The sequence below is a fragment of the Vicugna pacos genome, chromosome 11 (genome assembly GCF_048564905.1).
Source record: "Vicugna pacos chromosome 11, VicPac4, whole genome shotgun sequence".
Taxonomy (NCBI): Eukaryota; Metazoa; Chordata; class Mammalia; order Artiodactyla; family Camelidae; genus Vicugna; species Vicugna pacos.
In genome coordinates this window covers 69,538,397-69,558,752 of record NC_132997.1, presented here as the reverse complement: position 1 = coordinate 69,558,752, position 20,356 = coordinate 69,538,397, and the positions used below count along the sequence as shown (strand labels likewise).

The window sequence follows — 20,356 nt, the reverse complement described above, 5'->3', positions numbered from 1 at the left end:
ATATACACATTTCAGAACATACCCTCTCAGTGAAATTTTATGGGAAAGAAACTCCTTAAAAACAAGTGACAGAGAATTCTTCTCTAGTTGAGAAGTTGGGTTCTCAATTTTGATGAATAAGAATGATTTGAAAACACAATCTTGTCTTGGGTGTTGTTAGGGAGCTAAACATTTCTAGAATCTCTCTCTGAAAAGCAAATCCTCTCATGTTTATAATGACAAACGGGATCGACATAGGAAAGGGGGAGTGGACAGGCTGGCAGTGATTTTCCTTGTCTGGGGACCCCCGAGAATCTGGCCGGCTTGCTCCTTTCTCTACTTTCAGCCCATTCCACCCACCCTTCCTCAAGGGTCATCCTCTGTAAAGCCTTCTTTAAGACTTCTTAGCACCTCCTGCACAGCACCAGCCAGGTTTGAGGGGATGATCACATGACTACAGGGAGGAGTGGGTGTGTTGAGCCAATCCACCCACTTCCACTTGCATTCTTTGAGGGGATTTGAACATAGAAGAGCCGTTTAATCAGTTTTGGTTCAACCCTCAGTGGGTCTAGGTAGGAACTGCCTTGGGACACCTGCTCTGGCCTCCGTGATTCTGTTTCTGTTGAATGGAATCAAAATTCTCCAACTTAGCCTCCACTAACTAGCTATGTGTCTGCAGCCAGTGAATTAAGGTTTCTGTGCTGCAGCATCCTCTCTGCAAGATGAAATCATTGGTCTTGGCTGAACTCAGAGGGCACCAGCAGCTCTGGGCTTCTATATCCAACATGCTTAAACAACTCATGACCCTTGCTCAAAGATATCTCCTAAGGCTCCCGTCAGTTTGGGTCAGGCCTGGAACAAAAAGGTGTAAGAAATGGTAGGAAAAGCTTCAATGGCCACTTCTTACTTAAAGAGACCAATGAAAACAGCAATAGCCGTCTTCACCTCAAAAAAACCCCCAGGACCTTAACTTTAAGGAAAAGCCCTCCTGGGTTAGAACACAGGAGACTGGAACAGACGCCGGAGCTGGTGAGAGGGCCCCTCTTTGCCAGCACTTAGGTTTTGTGGGAGGTGGGGTGGTCTACGTCTCATTCTGAAAGTTCCAGAAAAAGCAACCACAGGCTGATCAGTTCGAGGGGGAAGAAGAGAAAGGCAGCCTTGTTTGTTGAGTGGGTACGTCTGACGGAGTGATGGACACAGAAAGGGCAACATAATTAACAGACTCCCCCACTCAGACTCCCTTCCTCACTCTCCCCTCCTTTCTCGTACTGAAAAAAAAAAAAAGGTTTTCAACAGCTTTGGAGATAGTGCTCCCTGTTTCTCCTTGAACTCTAGAGACCTAAATATTGGTACATAATTAAACATCCCAGAGATGAGAAACCAGAGACAGTGGTTTTTTTACCCTTCCCCAAAGACAAGCTCTTTGCTCCTCTGGCAACCCATCTCAAACCTTGATGTGTCAGAATTATCTGAGTGCTCTGAAAAAAAAAAACAAAAAAACTCCTAGGACCCACGGTACCCGGACTCAGAACGCCCTGGAGTGGGGCCCAGGGATGTGAGCTTTCGACTCCCACAGGGGAGTCTCTCACCACAGTACCTGAGAACACTGGCTCCGTGCCTTAATCGGGGTCGGACCCTGTTACCAATAACTGGTCTCACAGAATCCATCTTGGGACATTTTGGAACCTTTTTGAGTAAAATTTGCTGCAGTAAGTATGCTGTTTGAGAAGACAGGAAGCATGTCACGGGCTAATTATGGCCTGTGACACCATAAAATAAAAGTGCATTCCTGAATGCTTTCAATTTCTTATAATGATGGTAAGGTGGCATGTCATGGGGCCTTTTTAGTCCCAGACATCACTCCAGAGAATTCCAAACAGATATAGACAAGGGCCATTAGGACCCGGATCCTCTCCTCTCGGCCTGTTTACCCATGGGAATAGGATGTCCTGAAGCCACACTTCCCCCAAGTGACGTGTTGATAAGTCTGGTTATCAGAAAGATATTACTGGGGGTGTGATATGCAGGGCATTTACGTTTTCTTGATAGGGTGAGTCATATGAAAGCTGACAAAGAAGGAAAAGGAGCAGCGGTGTGGTGCAATATCAACAGACAGCTGTCCCCTGGCTTCTTGATAAATAGGATGACTTGCATTGCTGAGCGGTGCGGTCACGGCCAAAGGAATGGCCCCTCTCACATTTCTTCCTGATTCACATATTCAGTGGGGTTACTTGTCATCCCCTCCCTCTCCTGCTTCCCAGACACTGAGTCTGGAATGAAAATTCACCTGCCTCTGAGTTGGCCACAGGGGAGGGGGGTAAGGGTGTTACTTGGGTTCCCAGGTTGGAAGATTATCTCACCCGGCCCGAGCTATATAAGCTGACTGGAGTGGAGGGGCTCCCCAGCACCGACTCAAGGGTTCATCCCCCAGGAGAAAAACATACAAACTTCAGGTCGACATGATGGTCCTGAAAGTAGAAGAGCTGGTATGTAAAACCCGTTATTTTTATGCAGTGAAAAATGGTTCAGCCTTGATTTTAATTTGAAAATTGCAATGCCCTTTCCTTTCAGGCATAATGCACCAGTACTCTGAAAATGCCCTATGTGGAAAATGGTTGGTTTATGTGATGAAATAAGTGATCTTGGAAAAATGGAGCTGGCAGGAATGAATTCTCTATATATTTCCTATTGATATCTTCTCCTTTGGTTTTAAGACAAGTGTGGGATGACATGCAGTTATCAAAATGCCTTAGGGGAGAAGTTTTCTGGCAAGAATATATGCCTGGGAATTACAACACAAGGCAAGGGATAATCAAAAGTACCTAAAATGAAAAGACTTTTAAATAATTGGCAGGGCCGGGGAAGGGAAGGGGTTGTGATTTTCCTAGGAGAAATGTAATAAAGTGGGTTAAAAGTAGATTCAAATAGATAAACCTAACCTAAACCTTGATTTAACCAAGAGACTGCGACGAGCATCTGAAGGGATCCTGGAACACTGCTGCAATGCATCGCAGTCTGAGATCCAAGCGTGTGCCGCCTAGAGGCCACTGTCACCAGGGAGAGAGGACCAGGGGCCTCCTGCAGCATCCTCTGTGCAGAGTGACCCCAGGACCAGCCCTGCTACTTTTCACCCTGCGGTCTTCTTCCCTTGCAGGTAACAGGGAAGAAGAATGGCAGTGGGGAGACTGGGGAGTTCCTTCCTGAGGATTTCAGAGATGGACAGTATGAAGCGGCTGTTACTTTAGAGAAACAAGAGGACCTGAAAACACTTCCAGCCCACTTTGTGAGCCTGGGGGAGCAACAGTGGAAAATTGAGAAAGAGCGAGAGGCAGAGGTAAGAACTTTGCATGAAATTCACTAGTAGGACGTTGGGAATGGAGTAAGGGATGGAGGTGCCAGGCAAGAAGGAGAAGAGAGAGAAACAAAATTGGTTATTCCAAAGATGTTTGTTTGCCAAATTCTAACTCATAAGGAGGCAACTTCCATTGGACAGGTTATAAATGATTCTTTGGCAAGACTATGAGCTCTGGATTCTGAAACAATCATTGAATATTTTATGACCATGTTCTAACTGAAAGACTTGGAAAGAGAAACATGTCCAGTGAATTTCTGACGTCTCATACTGTCTACTTAATCCCAGGCAAGGGAGCCTTCTTTTCCCAATAATGTGGTTTGCGGTCCATGGATCATTGTTTGACTGTGGCTGCTTTCTGTGTTGACAAAATACGCTGCTGGGTGAATTTTCATTACTTACTAACCACAGATAAAATATGCATCAGTTAACTATAGTCCCAGGACAGTCTGTTTCATGAGCCCTGCTTCGTGGGCCACCTGAAAGACACTGGCATTGATATTTTAGACCTTAAAACTTATTATTAGAGTCTTTTGGGTAAAAAAAAAATTTTCACGAGCATGTTAAAAAATTCTACAGAAATTTGGGGTTTGTTTATGGAAATAATTACAAAATTATCACATAGAGACTAGATCCTATCTCCAATTAAAAGTTGATGCCACAAGCAAGAGAAGCTAAGATGAGGCAATTAGCTGAACAATTAGATCCCTTAATACTTGAATAAGAAATCACTAAATTGAAGCTGAAGATTTATTTTAAATTTCTTATTTTTTTGCTCAAACTATTCACATACTTGTCAATTTTGTTTAGACACAACCAGAATGCTTGTCAGTAGAACTCACCTGGTATTTTGAAACTGGATTTCTTTTTTAGCTCAAGAAGAAAAAACTAGAACAAAGATCAAAGCTTGAAAATTTAGAAGACCTGGAAATCATCATTCAACTGAAGAAGAGGAAAAAATACAGGAAAGCGAAAGTTCCTGTCGTGAAGGAACCAGAACCGGAAATCATCGTAAGGGCTGCTTGGTTTTGTAGTCTTAAACATCAGTGTGATGCTAATGGGGGAATAAGTATCGGGGAGGGGTTGGGGTGTTGACTGACTGTTGGAGAGCTCATGGTAACTCTCACACTATTTTTTGTTTTTTTTTTTGGCTTTAGACAGAACCTGTGGATGTACCTAGGTTTCTGAAGGCTGCCCTGGAGAATAAACTGCCAGTAGTAGAAAAATTCTTGTCAGACAAGAACAATCCAGATGTCTGTGATGAGGTAAGGCTTATGCAAAGCATTGCAAAGGCCAGATCATTAACTGCGTGTTTCTTACGCTTTCCTGCAGCCGTGCTAATATTGTGCCAAAAATGAATCCACCTGAAACAGTCTTCCCAGCTGTTGCCACACATGCCAGGCACATAACAGGAGAGTGCAGTGGTCCAAAAAAAGAAAATGCTGGATTAGTGCTATGGATGGCATTCTTTTTTGCACTCTCATCTACTGCTGGCTGATTTTTTCAGCGTGTCTTTAATTTTTAGACCTTTGGGAGAGACTTTTAATAAGGCAGGACCAATGAGTCGCCATTGGAGAAATATATTATCTTGATTGGACTCAAATCCATCAGCTCTACACAGAGCATCTGCAGACTGGAGTCCAAGTGCCAGCTCCATCACTACCTGCCTATTTGATTTTTAGCAGCCAATTTTTAGCAGGTTTCTGGACCTCAGTTTCCTTACTGGAAAACAGAGGACACAGGAGTGAAATAACGCCTAACGTTATTCCAGCACAAATAGCCTATTAATCCATTTATAGGAAGCCAGTTTACCAGCAACCACTAATCCTTTTTGTAGGCTCTCCCTCATGAATTGAAATGGGGAACCATTTCTGACGATGAACTAAAAATGTCTCCCATTTCCTTAAAAATGAAACTGAATACTTTTTGACCTAGCAACAGTCTCAGATGGAAAACTGCCTGTACAGCATGGCAAATACTATACAAACCAGGAGGGCGCACAAGAAAGGGAAATGTCAGCATTTAGGTAGTTTTGAATCTTTTTATGTTCACTTGCCTTGAGGTAGACCTCTCAGCTCTTAGAGATGTATATTGCAGGCAACGCAGATCTCAGTTTCAGAATAATTGTTCTAGTCTCCAATTTTGGTAAATTTGACATTTCTAATTCTTAAAGAAGCACTCAAGTTTCTATCAGTTAGGTCAGCAGCATCCCTAGTTTCATATCGTAGAAAGGATTTATGCTCATTTTTATATATGCATTGCTCTCTGTCTCTCTTAAATCTCTGTTCTCACAGTATAAACGGACAGCTCTTCATAGAGCATGCTTAGAAGGACATTTGGCAATCGTGGAGAAGCTACTGGAAGCTGGAGCCCAGATTGAATTCCGTGACATGGTAAATATATTTCTGTTTGGAAATGAGCCAAAATAAGTAGACTATATGAAGCTTGAGAAAACTTACGATGAAAAACTGGGCCTAGTGGAATGAAAATGGATCTGAGAGCATTAGGCAGTTCATTTCTCCATAGGAAGGGAGATAGGACTAGGTCATGTGGAAAGTATTTTCCATACATAATGAAAAAGAGGGGAGTATTTCCAGGGAAAAAAAGGAAGTGAAAGCTGTTGGACAGAATTCAATCTCCTCATTGAAGTGTTGGGTCATTATCAAGTCAGTAGCATCAATGAGAAGTAAGACAGTCACCACTTGCCTTTCAGCATCCCTGTCCTTCCATCATCCATGGCAGTCTGCTCCTGGCCCCTTGGCTGCTAGCAGCATCTCAGAATTCTCTAGCTGCATACCCTATGATAGATACTGATTGCCATCAGTGAGATTTGGGGCTAGACTGCCTACAAAATAAATCGCATCTATGGAAAGTAGTTGCTATTCAGATCTCAATAATTCAACCACTGTGATTTCTACAAAGACCAGAACACAGCATACTTTATGAACACAAGCTTGAGCTGGGGAAATGCTTTCCTTATTTAAATACAGCTCAATTTGACTTGATAGCAAAGTAGAAAAGGGATTGGAAGAGTCCAAAGGACTTGGTCAAAATTTAACCCAAAAGAAATAAACACAGAAAAACAAGAAACAAAATATAAAGTTTGCATAGAAATACAGAAAAATTCATGAGTACGGGATTTGGAGGGCCAGGGATATACCAAACAGAGCTCCTATGAGTAAGCAGTGACTACAAGGGATGAGAGTCAGGGTGGGTACGGAGGGAGTGATAGCACAGGAGACAGCAGAGGACCAACAAAAGATGAGGGAAAAACAAAAGGGACGTGGGGAAGAGGTGTCAGATCCAGATTTCTATCTTTTGGAAGGGACTACTTTCATTCCGCCAGAATTCGAAAATACATGTCTAGAATTTTTTAGTATATTTGGTGAAAGTGGTTAAAAGTTCCAGGCAGACGTGGGGTTGACTGTCTCTTCTGCCACTTACTAGCTGTGTTTCCTTGGGAAAGAAATCTGAATATCTTGGAGCCTTGTATTTCTCATCTGCAAAATGAGCACAGTAAGACCCACATCACAGTGTTCCTGGATCAACACATCTGGAGTATGTGACACTCTGTCGGCCCAAGGGAATTCTCAAGAAACTGTAGTTCTTATTCTCTTTGAAAAAGATTTATTAGGGTTATTAAGAGCCTCCTAATGATGCAAACATGCGCCCAGATATGCACATAGGAGCACATATACCCACATTCACACACTTAGAGTTTGCCCAAAACATATGGCAAGAGCCTTCAACTATGAAAGTTAAAATTGGCAACCTAGACGACAGTCCAGTGTCACCATGGATGCTCTAGCAAGCCTGTGTTCTTGAGCTTTAGAAACAAAGTACTAATTCCTCTGACCAGTTTCTTCTTTATATTAAGTCATGTCCTGTTACCTTCCTGGTTTAGCTTGAATCCACAGCCATCCACTGGGCAAGCCGTGGGGGAAACCTGGATGTCTTAAAACTGTTGCTGAACAAAGGAGCAAAAATCAATGCCCGGGATAAGGTATTCCTCCTGGTCCCTCTCCCCTTCCCCACTCCCCATCCCTCCTGCACTTCCCCACTTTCTTGGGGGGTCTGGGACAGCCTCTGTCCTCAAGCCCAGGGGCTGAGCAGGCTCTTCAATTCCACAGCTGCTCAGCACAGCACTGCACGTGGCAGTGAGGACCGGCCACTATGAGTGCGCGGAGCATCTCATCGCGTGTGAGGCGGACCTCAACGCCAAAGACCGGGTGAGTAGCCTAGCCAAGTTCAGCCTCCTAAAGCTTCACTCGTCATTTTTTTGGAATCACTGCCCGAGTCAGACATCCCTGTGGACCCACTTGCCGGCCTCAGGCCCACCTTAAGCCTGTTGACTCTGCTTCTCTAGGAAGGAGATACCCCCCTGCACGACGCCGTGAGACTGAATCGGTACAAGCTGATCCGACTCCTGATCATGTATGGTGCCGACCTCAATGTCAAGAACTGTGTAAGTACTCAAGCCAGGGGCCCTACTTGCGGGTTTCCTAGAGAACGAAAGTAGATCTCACCTACTTGAAGAGTCTTACAACAGTAGGTAGTATTTTAGGGGTCTTTCGAGGGTTTAAATGCCCCTGTTCATTCCCATAAGGACACTGCTAACCTTGGCAAGGGCTCGGGGGAAGCCACAATGACTGCTGTCACTCAGTGCCTAATACAGCATCTAGTAATTCTTTTGAAATTTGGCCTTGGAAATAAAAGTTGGCCAAACTGTCCACCTTCACAGACATGAGCACAGCCCACCTTGGCCATCTCTGGCTAAGCAAGGCCTGGGGTAGTCAGGAATAAAGACACCCACCATTCCTGAAATTGTTGAAAATCCCACAGTGGTCAACGCAGCCAAGGGCCAAGGAACTCAAATTTATCAATATCTAATTCAAGTATTTCTGAACAGTCCTCTCTTCACAACAGTATTGCATGCTACCACTTTCTTCCAAGGAGAGCCATGCTTTTGCCTATATTACTGAGATAATTTCTATTCATTCTCCACTTTGGTTTATCTGCATATCCCTCAAAATAATTTCCTATATTTAGGCCCCAAAGATGCTTGTATAAGTTCCATTTACAAGTATGTATTAATGTAGCTTCATCTGTAAGCCAGAGAATATAACCAAATCGTCCTCATGGTCCCAATTCCCAGACAAGCATCATCTAATATAAACTTTAAAATTGTCACTGGGAGGAATGAGTGTAAAGTACTGAAGAAGAAATTTGAAAGAAGCTTTTGGAGAATCACTTTACAAAGAAGGAAGTCTTTCTTACACTGTCATCTTATACTGTGAATAATTTCTTCCTCTTACTGTGTTCCTATGAGACTGAGAGGAATACTTTACCACCCAAAAAAATCCCACCAAAAACCTATCCTGGTGACAAGAACAGAAAATAAATGCAATAAACAGAGACTTCTTCAGGTGGGAAAGTGTTAACAGTAGGGTCTTCTCATCCTTGATAATTTGGATTGGTTTTATCAAATAATTTAAACAAATCAGCAGAAAGAGTAGATTCAATGAAATCCTCAAAGCTACAGAGATAAACAGCATACAGATTTGGGGATTCTGTGTATGCAGCCAGGTAAGGGTTCCAGGAATTCATGGAATAGCCCAAAATATAGAAATAGGGCTCATGGCTCTGAATTATCAGTTAGATGCCAGTATAAGGGTTGTGGAACTACTAATGCCATTGACTCAATGGATGGATGTTCCAAAAAAGGCCTCTAAGCTACTGGATAGCATCTTGAAGGGAACTGGAAACAACACACAATACATTACTCTGTTGTTGTCCAAAACTCTGTCTTCATATCTGTTGATGAGTGCTCCTCAAGGAAGATGCTACAAGGTGAGAAGTTCAAAATAAAAGTTGCAGGGCCACTAACTCAAATACACACAGGGGCCAGGGAGATCACACGAATGCCTTAAATAGTGGCTGTGGGCTGCCTGCACAGAACTTACAGGCACTGGGCCTTCTTCAGCCGGTCCCCTGTTGCTCTGTGGAATCATGGGTATTGTGCTGCCAAGTGGTCCAATTTTTTCAGAGATCATAAATCCAGTTGGGAAATCTCTTAAAATCTAAAGATTGCAAACGAATTCCAACTTTAAAAAACAGTCTAAATTCTGTTTGGGCCAAAACAGGTCTCTAGACTGATCTGCATCTCAAAGCTGCCAGTCTGCAATCTCTGGGATAGAGAGAGACTTCTGAATGAATAGAGATGGAAAATTTTAGGACCTCTCATTTTAAAGACAAGAATTGAGAGGTGACATAGTTTTAATTTTTGTAAATATCTTGAGGCATTTGCATAAGGTAAGAAAAAAAAAGGTTGGTCTCAAAAATTATTTATTCATACAGCATTCTTGGATATCACCTCCAAGAAAATAAATTTCCTGGGAGAGCTCAATGTAACTTCTGAGCAGTTGTGAAAAATCTATCCCCTGGAGCAGTACCTGCGTATTTAACCTAAGATGTTGAAGCAGCTCTACCACCAGTTTTTATCCATTAGGAATCAATTTCCACATTGACAGGAACTGGTTCTCGATCAAGAAGAATACTGCTACCTCCTCATGCTCATTTTGCAGGATACTGGACATGCACAGAGGCATTTTTTTTGAATTTCAAAGTGACTTGGCTTAACCCGTGCCATTAGTGTCTAGGGACTAAGATTTTTACCAGTACCTGGGATAGTCTCACAGGAAAAAAAAAACATTGCTAATCTGAAATACCAAAAGCATTCCCTTGAGAAACAGTGAAGGGCTGGTTTGAATATAAGCTGCAAATCACTCATCATGGGATTCCTGAAACACTCCAATAACATACATCTGTCCATTACCTCATTAAACACACACACAAGCGCGCGCGCACACAGAAGAGGTGAATTTATAGACATCTCCCTTCGGTAAGTCACATTTCTTCCTCTATTTTGATTAGGCTGGAAAGACCCCGATGGACCTGGTGCTACACTGGCAGAATGGAACCAAAGCAATATTTGACAGCCTCAAAGAGAACTCCTACAAAGCCTCTCGCATAGCGACCTTCTGAGAAAAACGACAGACTCCCCCATCGGGGTGCTCTTCCCCGGCATTTTGAAAGCACCACCCCAAAGAGCCACTCGTCATGAAATCCTGTTTCTGTTTGTCCACCTGTGGTAAAGCTGCACCCGGTGATGGTTTGAGAAAGCACAGGGATATAGAGCTTGCCGTCTCCCTTAGTGAAACTCACTCTATTTGTATTTATTCTCGTCTATTTATTTATTTATTTATTTACTTCAAGACCACTGGTATTCAGACCCTTCCTGATCGTCCATTTACGAACAAGCTTAGTGTGTATGTAATACATCAGAGCCTTCCTATGGATAGTTCTTAAGTTGTGTTAACCAGTAACGCTGCCAGCGCCTACTTAGGGGTCACCCCTAAGATGTTTCCAGGGGTTTTTGAAAGACAAAGGGGATTACTGCAGCCTTCTTTTCCCCTCACTTTTTAGTGTGGGATTTTGAGGCCATGGAAGGCCTGCAGTGACAGGAAAGGAAGCAGATGAAAGTGATTCTGCGAGGACAGTAAAGCCGGCCATCTGACGCCTGGGCCTGTATTTCTCAGCAAGTCGCGTGCTGTACGTACCAAGGTGAAGAGAAAGTGTTGAGTGTAAGTGGAGAGCAGTGCAAGGAGCGGGCCACTGGGCCAGGCAGAACTGAGTTTGCTCAAAAGAGATGAAAATTAACTGCGAATTGTAAATGTGTAAATGTATATTATGTTGTATGTACATTTTATATTCATAATAAAAGCAAATTCTAAACCTCTTTACTTCTTTCATTATAGTGGGACAGAACCAAGTGAAAAGGACATTTAGATGGGGTTTTTCTGTGTCTTTCAAGTTTTTCAGATTAGGAATGTCCTATGGAACAGCACCTCTCAGTATTTCACGCGTAAACAGATCACCTGGGGAGCTTGTTAAAATGCAGATTCTGATTCCTCCAGTGAGGGTGGGGCCTGAGAGTCTGCATTTCTAACAGCCTCCAGGTGATGCAGAGGTGGTATACTCCAGCCACACTGAACAGCAAGGCTGCAAAAAACCATAAAGACACAGGAGAGTTCAAGCTCTTTTGGCTCCCAGATGGGGAGAAAGAGACCCCTGGTGGCCAGAATAATTACTGCAAGTTGAGGTGTTCCTTCAACCATTCCCATCAGGGCTTCACTCACCTGAGGTTTAATAATTATTGTAAACACTGGCTGGTAGTGTTGAAGGCCACTCATGAGCAAACCTGGCCAATGATTGATAAAACTCCAACGGGAGCTTTTCTGTTGCCATATGCTGGGATAGGTACTAAGACCTGTGATGAGAAAAACTGTTCCTGCCCTAACTTCCTGGAAGAGAAGAATATTAAAGAAATAATCACAGAAATAAATATATATGGTAACAACATGTGGTAAGTACAAGGAAGTAAAAAGTACAGAGTGCAGTCTAAGCTGGGGAGCTCCATCATTTGACGGGGAGGGGGTGTGGATTTCTATAAAGCCTTCTTTGAGGTAGGGACCTTTCAGAGGAGTCTGAAGGATACACTGAAGTTATCCAAGCACAGTGTTCCAGGCAGCAGACAGAACGCAGAAAAGGGCAAGGTTAAGGGAAAAGTTGAGCACTTGAGGCAATGTATGAAGGCCAATGTGAAACAGTAGCCCTGGTACCCCTCCCCGCAAACTCACTCTAGATAGGATAACACTCATAACCTCTTAGCTCTGCCCCTAACACGTTAAGACGGCAGAGAGGCACAATTCATAAGCAGATGGTCTTCCAGTTAGCTGGTCACGGAGTTGCAAGGATGGCTTGAAATATTTTCCATCCAGGATCCTAACAATCTGTAGAGTCTACCTCCTAGGGGCATCAGGAGCTTCATTCTCTGTTATCTCCACCCAGCCCCATCCCCACAGCCCTCTCTCTAGGGTCCTAGCTCTCATCAGATCCTTACGGCTCAGGGTCCTTCCACTTCTTCCAGGTAAAGCACCTACAACACAGGCAACGCCTCCCTTGCTAGTACTGATGTCTCCCCTAGCGTAACATGGGTGTGTTGTTACGTGGCCAAGTTTTCTCTTTATGTCTTTGGCAAGTCCCCTTCCCCACAAGAGCTGGAAGGTAAGGAAGAGAAGAAAGGAAGGGGTTAAAACACTTTTGTGTTGCTGCATATAAAGACTTGCACTAGGACAGAGGTAGAGGGCATGAGAACCAACGTGGAATAAGTTCCATTATAACAAAGCCAGCTCAGTTACCTCTGCCAATGGAAAAGCTAAGGCGTCAGGCAAACCCTTCAAGTTTCCATCACACAGGTGGGCGATCAACTTTTGTAAGTTCCTTTTCTTTCCACCTGACCCAGCTCTGTGCCCACAATCTGTCTCTTGTGTTCTTTTCTCATTGAAGGGAACGTCCTATTGGCCAACAGAGACTCTTAGGAGTTGTTCTTGACTTGCCCTTTGCCTCACCCCTTTCAGACAACCACCAAGACTCCTTACCAGCATACTACTACATAGCACTGTAATCTGTCCATTTCCTCCCACCCTCGGGGCCACTCTCCGAGTTCAGAGCACCACGACAACTCCAGGATTTCTCAAATGCCCCCAGCTTACTTCCCTCCCGTCTGTTCATCAAGTTGCGGGTAGAGTGATTTTTCTAAAATGCAAATCTAGTCAAGTCAAGTCATTCTCCTCTTCAAAGTGTTTCAATGGCTTCCCACTTCCCTCAGGATGAAATCAAAAACATCTTAACGGTCTCTAAAATTCTCGAAATCGGACTCTTTATTCTCATCTATATCTCACTGTCTTCTAGCTAAATGTGAAATTCCAACTCTACTGACTTCTCAGCTCCTCAGAAAATCCAGACGCTTGCTTTTGTTCTTACATACTGTGTCAGCTTCCTTGGAAGGCTCCTCCTCCCACCCCACCCCACCCCACCGTATAACTTCCCCTCAGTCCTCCCCTTCAGGTTAGCTGTACTTCCCCTTGGAAGCCATCCCTGACCCTGACTTAGCCTCTATTAGCCTCAAGAGTGTTCCTGTTGTATTTTTTCCTCTGTGTCCTAACGTCTATCATACTGCCTTTACCCACCATATGAAAAAATCTCCTCTCCCTTTGAACAAGTAACATACTTATTAAGTATTAAGCCAATTATGGAAAGGAATAATGAAGAAAGCAAACATCAACAATCATCCTAATTTCATGGCACTTCGATGATTTCTGTGCACATTACATACAAGCACTGTACATTTAATTTTATGACTTTGTATTCCAGTGAACAACTTATTCCAGACATCTTTATAAATGGTCGTCTTATGTTTCAATGTACAATGGATCATTTAACCAATTCAATCATTACTGGGCATTCAGGTTGCTTCCATTTCCCCATTTTGAATATTGTTGCAATGACTATCCTTATCCATGCATCCTTTACACCTACCCAGTTATTTCAAGAAATACATTTATAGAAATATCTATGAGGTTGGTATCAAATTATCCCTTCCACAATATGTTACTGCCTTTCCCCACAATCTTTATAAATCTTTTTTTTTTTCAACCCAATCAGCAAAAGAGATGTATTTTTGACGATTTCTCCCTGATTACTAAAAAAGTTCAGCATCTTCAGGTTTACTGAGCATTTTTCTGGGTCAACCTTCTTTGCTCAATTTTCTATTAAGTCAGGTTCCCTGGAAGCGGCACTTGAAATGAGGATTCTTGCGCAAGTGATTTCTTGAGAGAGCTCTATAAGGGACTTAGGGAAACAGGACAGAGCAGGAGAAGAAAAGAGACAGAAACGTGGTTTTGGGAGAAGTCTCACCTAAACCTAATCCCATGGGGCGCTCAGGAGCATAAACTGCACCACAGAGGCCAGAAGGTGGGCAATAATACCCTGCATCAGGCATTTGCCATGGGCTAAACTCCAGGGATCCAGGTAAAACTTCCCAGGCATCTCTGGGTAAGCTGCCATCAATCAGCCCAGGACAATCCTCTGGGGGAGGGTGATGATAAACCATTAGTACCCAATAGCTGCAGCAGCTGGGGGAGGGGTTCACCGGACTGGTAAAAGGATCTGAGTGGACACCAGCAGTATTTGTCATGCTGTGTATTTGTTTTTTAAAAACAATGTCTTTTAAAAAGCTAAGGATCTCTGGAATCTCTCTGGAATATGCATCGCAAATGTACCTTCCTAGCTGTTTGCACTTTTCCAACATTACCCTTTTATAGACAAATTGATCAATGCTTTATGTTTTCTGGCTTTGATGACCAAACCAAGCTTTTTTTTTTTTTTTAAGTTTTTAAAAAGATCTTTAATCCACTTCAATTTACTAACTATGAGAGTGTATGGGGTAAAAGATAGGGATTAGACCTTTTTTTCCCTCTAAATGATCGACTAGCCAATATTTAATAGGTACATTCTACATGACAGTCCTGCTCTGAGACTTCTACAGATTTTAATCTATCTAATCCTTGCAATAATGCTATAGGGAGACTAGATGAAGGAGGCAAGGCACAGCGAGGTTACGTAATTTGTCCAAGATCACAGGTACAAAGTACTGGCAAGCTGGGACTTGAACGGAGGCAGTGTATCGTCAGTCTGCACGTCACTGGTGTGCTGTACTGCCTCTCCCGCTGCGTGACCAGCTGTTCCAGCACCACTTACTGAATAACCCATCACTTCTTCCTGAAACTAGAGTGGTTTTGGACTCCCAATTCTTTCACTGATCGGATCTCTGCACCAGTTATACACTGTTTTAGTTACTAGAGTTCTGTTGGACTCTGTAATATTCAGCACTACAAGTCCCTTCCACTGTTTTTCTACAAAATTTCCCAGTTATTCTCGTATTTTTTTCTTTCAAAATACCAGACTAAAAATGAAACGTATACACAGCAAACAAAATATAGAGATACTTTGTTCTGGATGTTAAATTCACAGATTAATTTGGGGGAGAATTTGATGTACAATGTCTCTTTATCCAAGGAAACAGAATGTCTCCCATCATGTACTCCAGTCTTCCTTAATTACCCATATAATTTTCATTTAGTGTTTTCTTCATAGAGGTCCCAAACATTTCTTGGTAATGTATGTCTTTATGAACAGGGCTATCTTTTAAAAAAGGTATTCTATAACAAGTTGCTGTTAATGACAACCACTGGCTTTTGCGTATTTATTTTATACCTGACCACCTTGCTGAACTTTTATTAAAGGTACTGTCATCTTGTTGCAACTAAACCCACAGTGGCTCATGTTCTAGCAAAAGCACACCTTAAAAGGAAACCCGCTCGTGCTCCTCACTGGTGACCAGCCATCATGGCCTCCTATCCTGGACCACAGGATAAGCATCTCATCAGGCACAACTGCAAATACATAACAAATGTGACGAACTAAGAAGCACCTGTGTGTCTTTTCCCAGTTGCTTTTCTTGAGTTTTTCAAGACTCACATGTGCCCTAAGTTCACCTCCTTTCTAATAAAACATGAAAGTTCTCAATATTCTATCTGGTACAAATGGAGGCACTGTATAGTCAGTTGTCTGAAAAAGTAGATTAAAGTGGGACATGAAAAAAAGTTGAACATTATCCCCTTAAACATTTTTTAAGTTTAAAATATATAAATGTACACTCACGTGCCAATCTTTTAAAGAAAGGTCAAAGCCTATTCTTGGAAGTGTGGCTCCACTGATGGGAGATCTATAGTTCTTTCCTGAGTTCCAGTCTCTTTAAAGAAGAAAGAAAAGTGAGATCTTATTTAGTTTTGATTTGCATAATTAGTGATGTTGAGCATCTTTTCATGTGCCTGTTGGCCATCTATACATCTTCTTCGGAAAAATGTCTATTTAGATTCTCTGCCCATTTTTTAATCAGGTTATTTGGTTTTTTATTGTTGAGTTGTATGAGTTCTTTATATATTTTGGACATAAACCTCTTATCAAATTTAAAAATATCTTTGCCTATTCAGTAGGTTGTCTTTTCGTTTCTTTGATGGTTTCTCTTGCTGTGTGGCTTTTTAGTTTTTGTTTCCCTTGCCTGAAGAGACATACACAGGAAGATACTGCTCAGATCTATGTCATTCCTGTTAGACTGTTAAAATAGCTATTATCAAAAAGGCAAGAAATAACAAATGTTATAGACAGGATGTGGAGAAAGGGAACCTTCACATACCACTGGTAGGAATGTAAATTGGTACAGTCACTAGGGAAAACACTACTGAGAGTCTTCAAAATATTAAGAACTACCTTATGACCCAGCTATTTCACTTCTGGGAATTTATCCGAAGACAACAAAAACTAAAATTTGTAAAGATATATGCACTCATGTTCATCGCAGCATTATTTACTCTCTCTCTTTCTCTCTCTATATATGAAACAGAATACTACTCAACTATAAAATAAGATGAAACCTTGCCATTTGTGACATCACAGAGGGACCTCAAAGGTATTATGCTAAGTGACATAAGTCAGATGGAGAAAGGCAAATGCTGTATGACTCTACTCTTAAGTGGAATAATAATAATAAAAAAAACTAACTAAATGAAACAAAAAAAAGACTGATAAAGAGAACAGAGTAGTTGTTACCAGAGGGGAAGATGGATGAGGGGAGAGCAAAATGAGCAAGGAGGGCGTCAACCATATGGCGATGGGTGGAAACTAAACTTTTGGTTGCAAGCTGCAGTGTACACAGAAGTTGAAATATAATGTTGTACACATAAAACTTAATGTTATAAACAATGTTACATCAATTAAAAAAAAAAAAAGAGAACTCAAAGACTCTAGCATATCACAGCGCAGAATTTCTACTGGATCTCTTCCAAATCTTAGTTGTCCTGCTCACACCTACTTTGACAGTTGTTTTTAATGACTCTTCTTTCTCAAACTTTTTAAAAGCATCCATTTTCCTGGGAATTCTTTTTTTTTTTGCCTCTCTTAGTTCATCAGTTTTCATAATTTTAAATTAACTTATATAACTTTACAATGCTAAACACAATGGTGTAAACAGGCTTGTGAATAAACACACACCTAACTTTTGGTGAATCCAAGTGGGGTGAAGGCAGAAGGAAGCTGGCACTCAAGGAAGTGGCAGACTCTTGGTGCGAGGATTCAGCAGCAGTGGCCATCAGTTTTATGGAGGGAATGGAGTAGGCTAATCCACCAAACTGCTGAAGTGGAAGTCAAAAATGCTTTACTTTTAGAATCATGATGCTAAATATACAGAATATATAAATATAAGTGAACATATACATGTACATGTGAAATATTCTTCCACTTGTACTTTGTCAAGGGCTTTTATTGTTTTTTTTTGTTTTTAATCAGGAGTGGATTTTAAATTTTAGCAAGTGTCTTACTGGCATCTATTAAAACAATTTTGATTTTTCTCATTTGACCTATTAATATGATAAAGTATAGTGCATTAAAAAGAATGGAAATATTCTTACAATCCTAGAATAAATCTCACTTGGTTACAGTGTACACTGTTTCAATGATTTCTCTTTAGTAATATTTTCTTTAAGCATCTAAATTTGTAAGTGAGTCTGGTGTAAAGCTTTCTCTTTTAAATACCTTTTGACTCTCAGAGCAGTGTTCTTTTTCTCACTTAAATAATTTTACTTTATATCAATATAGCATAAATGCAGGTATCTGCAAAATAAAAAGCTACCTCTATTTAATATGATCCTGCTATTAAAAAAAATTATTTCCAAAGTTGGTTGAGTCCAGTGCTTTGATATCTGTAATACAGCTATTAGAAAAATCAACATTAGGTTTCTAAGGGCTTCCAACTGAGAGACATCCCACTGCAAGGACATCACAGAGGTAAGCAGCAGCAAAGGAAGCGGCCAAGTACGATTCTGTGTGCACTTTCCCTTTCCTGCCACAAATTTTATTGCAATTCCTTTTAGAAAGGACTTTGACTTGATGAATATAGTGAAAGAGAGGCTTAAAATAAGAAGAGATCAACTAAAAGTCAACCCCTTAAAATATGTTTCAATAGTGTTCAAAATAACCACTTTTTGAGTAGTAAAATTAAGAAACAGTAAGCCATGTATAGCAAGTAAAGCTAAAGCACATGAATTTTTAAATGAACAGGAAACATTTTTAAAGAGTCTCTCGAAATACATAAAACATCTTACTCAATCATACCTGCTCTTTACCCGTAACACAAAGGATAAATAAACTAGTCTTCGCTTTTTTTCTAAAATATACCTAAATTCATTAAGGGGGCAGTCTTTTTTGTTTCTTAAATGCTTCACTAGGTTTTGCTATTTTCACGACTTGAATATAAGACTGTTCTTATAGACTACTGATACGTAGCTCCAAGTGAAAACAGTGAATCATATGAAGGTTTCGTTTCTGTTGCAGCTGATGAACCAACCAATGGAAGAAGAGAGTGTTGGCAGAGGCTGGAGGCTCCCTTCAGCCCTCACACTTGGCTTTCTTGCAGGCCGGAAGAGCATCATCATCTGCTTCTGATGACCGAGGCTTCTTCACCGTGGAAATAATTCCAAAAGCAGTTTTTCTAGTTTCTATAAAACAGGGAAACCATAGTGCCAGAAGTTAAAACATGACTGAAAAGGAGGTGGTTTAACAAGCATCTCACTGTGAATTACAGTGTTTCTAAATGATAAAGCCATAAACTGCTATCAGTGCTGATGCTATTCCCCCACCTCCCACCGCCAGTGTATACAAATATTAGTATGTTACTAACACCTAATTCACTCCAAAGGAATTACCTCAAGGGTAAAACTATAGGGCGAGTTATCTCTAATGGTCTGCGGCACCTCATATAACCAGAACCCAAGTTACAAAGCTTGGTGCAGCAGATGCGTTAAGTGTGGGAGAAAGACGGATGAACTCAGACAGCAAGTACAACAGTCAACTGTACTGCGCCCATCGTGGTGTGTGTGCTCACTTCATTTCACGGAACATATCTGTGACCCCCACTAGATATCAGTGTACCTCTGAAGAATCAGTCATATTGTACGGCCACCATCCAGCAACACCTGGGTGTTTAACAGGTGTTGAAGAAATACTTTGGTGAATGAAAAATATCAAATTCACATGTTTATTGATCTCTTACATATTGGTGACAATGGACAAAAAAGAATGGGCATTATTAAATGTTTAAGTCAGGTTGGCAGCAGAGTTCATCTTATATTTAGCTAACTTCTGCTAAAAATGTACTAAGAGGCCAGGCACTATGTCATCTATAGAAGGTATTAAGATGCCTAACATAGTGCTCCTTCCAACCACACACTGAGATAGCACATCAGGGGCAAATATAATAGGAATGGAGGTACCACAAGAAGTATCTCTGCTTGGATGAATGAGGAAGGCATCATAAAAGAGGTGACGGTAAGAACAGGGAAAAAGGAAAAGGACAGGAAAGTATTCTTTTGCAAAGGCATGGAGAGAGAGGTAAGAAGAACCTCGTATGTTTAGGGGACAATATGGCTGGTGTCAAGGACGGTTGTGAAAAAATTAGGGGGAATGAGGATGGGGGTTAGCTTGTGAAGGACCACAGTGCCATGAAAAGAGACTAAAATGTAGCCCTTAGGAAATAGGGAAGGACTAGGGAGAAGGAGAGAGACAGAGATTCTTTAGCTACAAAGGAAGTAGAATCAAAAGCACTTAACGAACATAAATTTAGTTAAGAATTATTTCTTACTTCAAGTAATAAAAGTAAAAGTTAATTCTAAAGAGTTAAACATTACCTTCTCATTTATCAGAATTAATTTACCAACCCTATTAAATCTTTACCAGTTATTTAAAAGCATTTTCATTTATAAAAGGAACAAAACGGCTCTCAAGGTCATTAAAATGCCAACATAATCAGAGAACCTCAAAGTAAACAGAAACTGCCAATGATTTCCATTTCACCAAATGAAAACTGTAGCATTTAGGGATGCCTATTTATATCACTATGATTATGAGCAGAAGTCTAAAAACCAGCAGAATGAATAAAAAATACAAATTTTAAATTGCAAAAATCAACACTATGTAACAAAACAAAATGCATTAGTTTCAAAATTGTTT

General features: G+C 41.3%; 2 protein-coding genes across 5 annotated transcripts in view; one reads left to right on the top strand and one right to left on the bottom strand.

Moving 5' to 3' along the window:
• Nucleotides 1–2,438: 2,438 nt before the first annotated feature.
• Nucleotides 2,439–10,377, top strand: ANKRD1 (ankyrin repeat domain 1). Its single transcript, XM_006211044.3, has 9 exons — nucleotides 2,439–2,465; nucleotides 3,134–3,313; nucleotides 4,205–4,342; nucleotides 4,489–4,596; nucleotides 5,626–5,724; nucleotides 7,236–7,334; nucleotides 7,462–7,560; nucleotides 7,698–7,796; nucleotides 10,265–10,377. The coding sequence occupies exons 1-9, from the start codon at nucleotides 2,439–2,441 to the stop codon at nucleotides 10,373–10,375; spliced, it is 960 nt and encodes a 319-aa protein (XP_006211106.1). The 3' UTR covers nucleotides 10,376–10,377.
• Nucleotides 10,378–13,525: 3,148 nt separating this feature from the next.
• Nucleotides 13,526–20,356, bottom strand: part of RPP30 (ribonuclease P/MRP subunit p30) — a 31,253-nt gene continuing 24,422 nt past the window's right edge. For 2 of the 4 annotated variants that reach the window (XM_006211045.4, XM_072971585.1), the window contains one exon: nucleotides 13,526–18,846. In XM_006211045.4, the coding sequence (XP_006211107.2) occupies nucleotides 18,737–18,846 (110 nt within the window). In that variant the 3' untranslated portion in view covers nucleotides 13,526–18,736. The remainder of the gene's footprint in view (nucleotides 18,847–20,356) is intronic. The other 2 variants (XR_012077487.1, XR_012077488.1) reach the window with 2 other exon arrangements.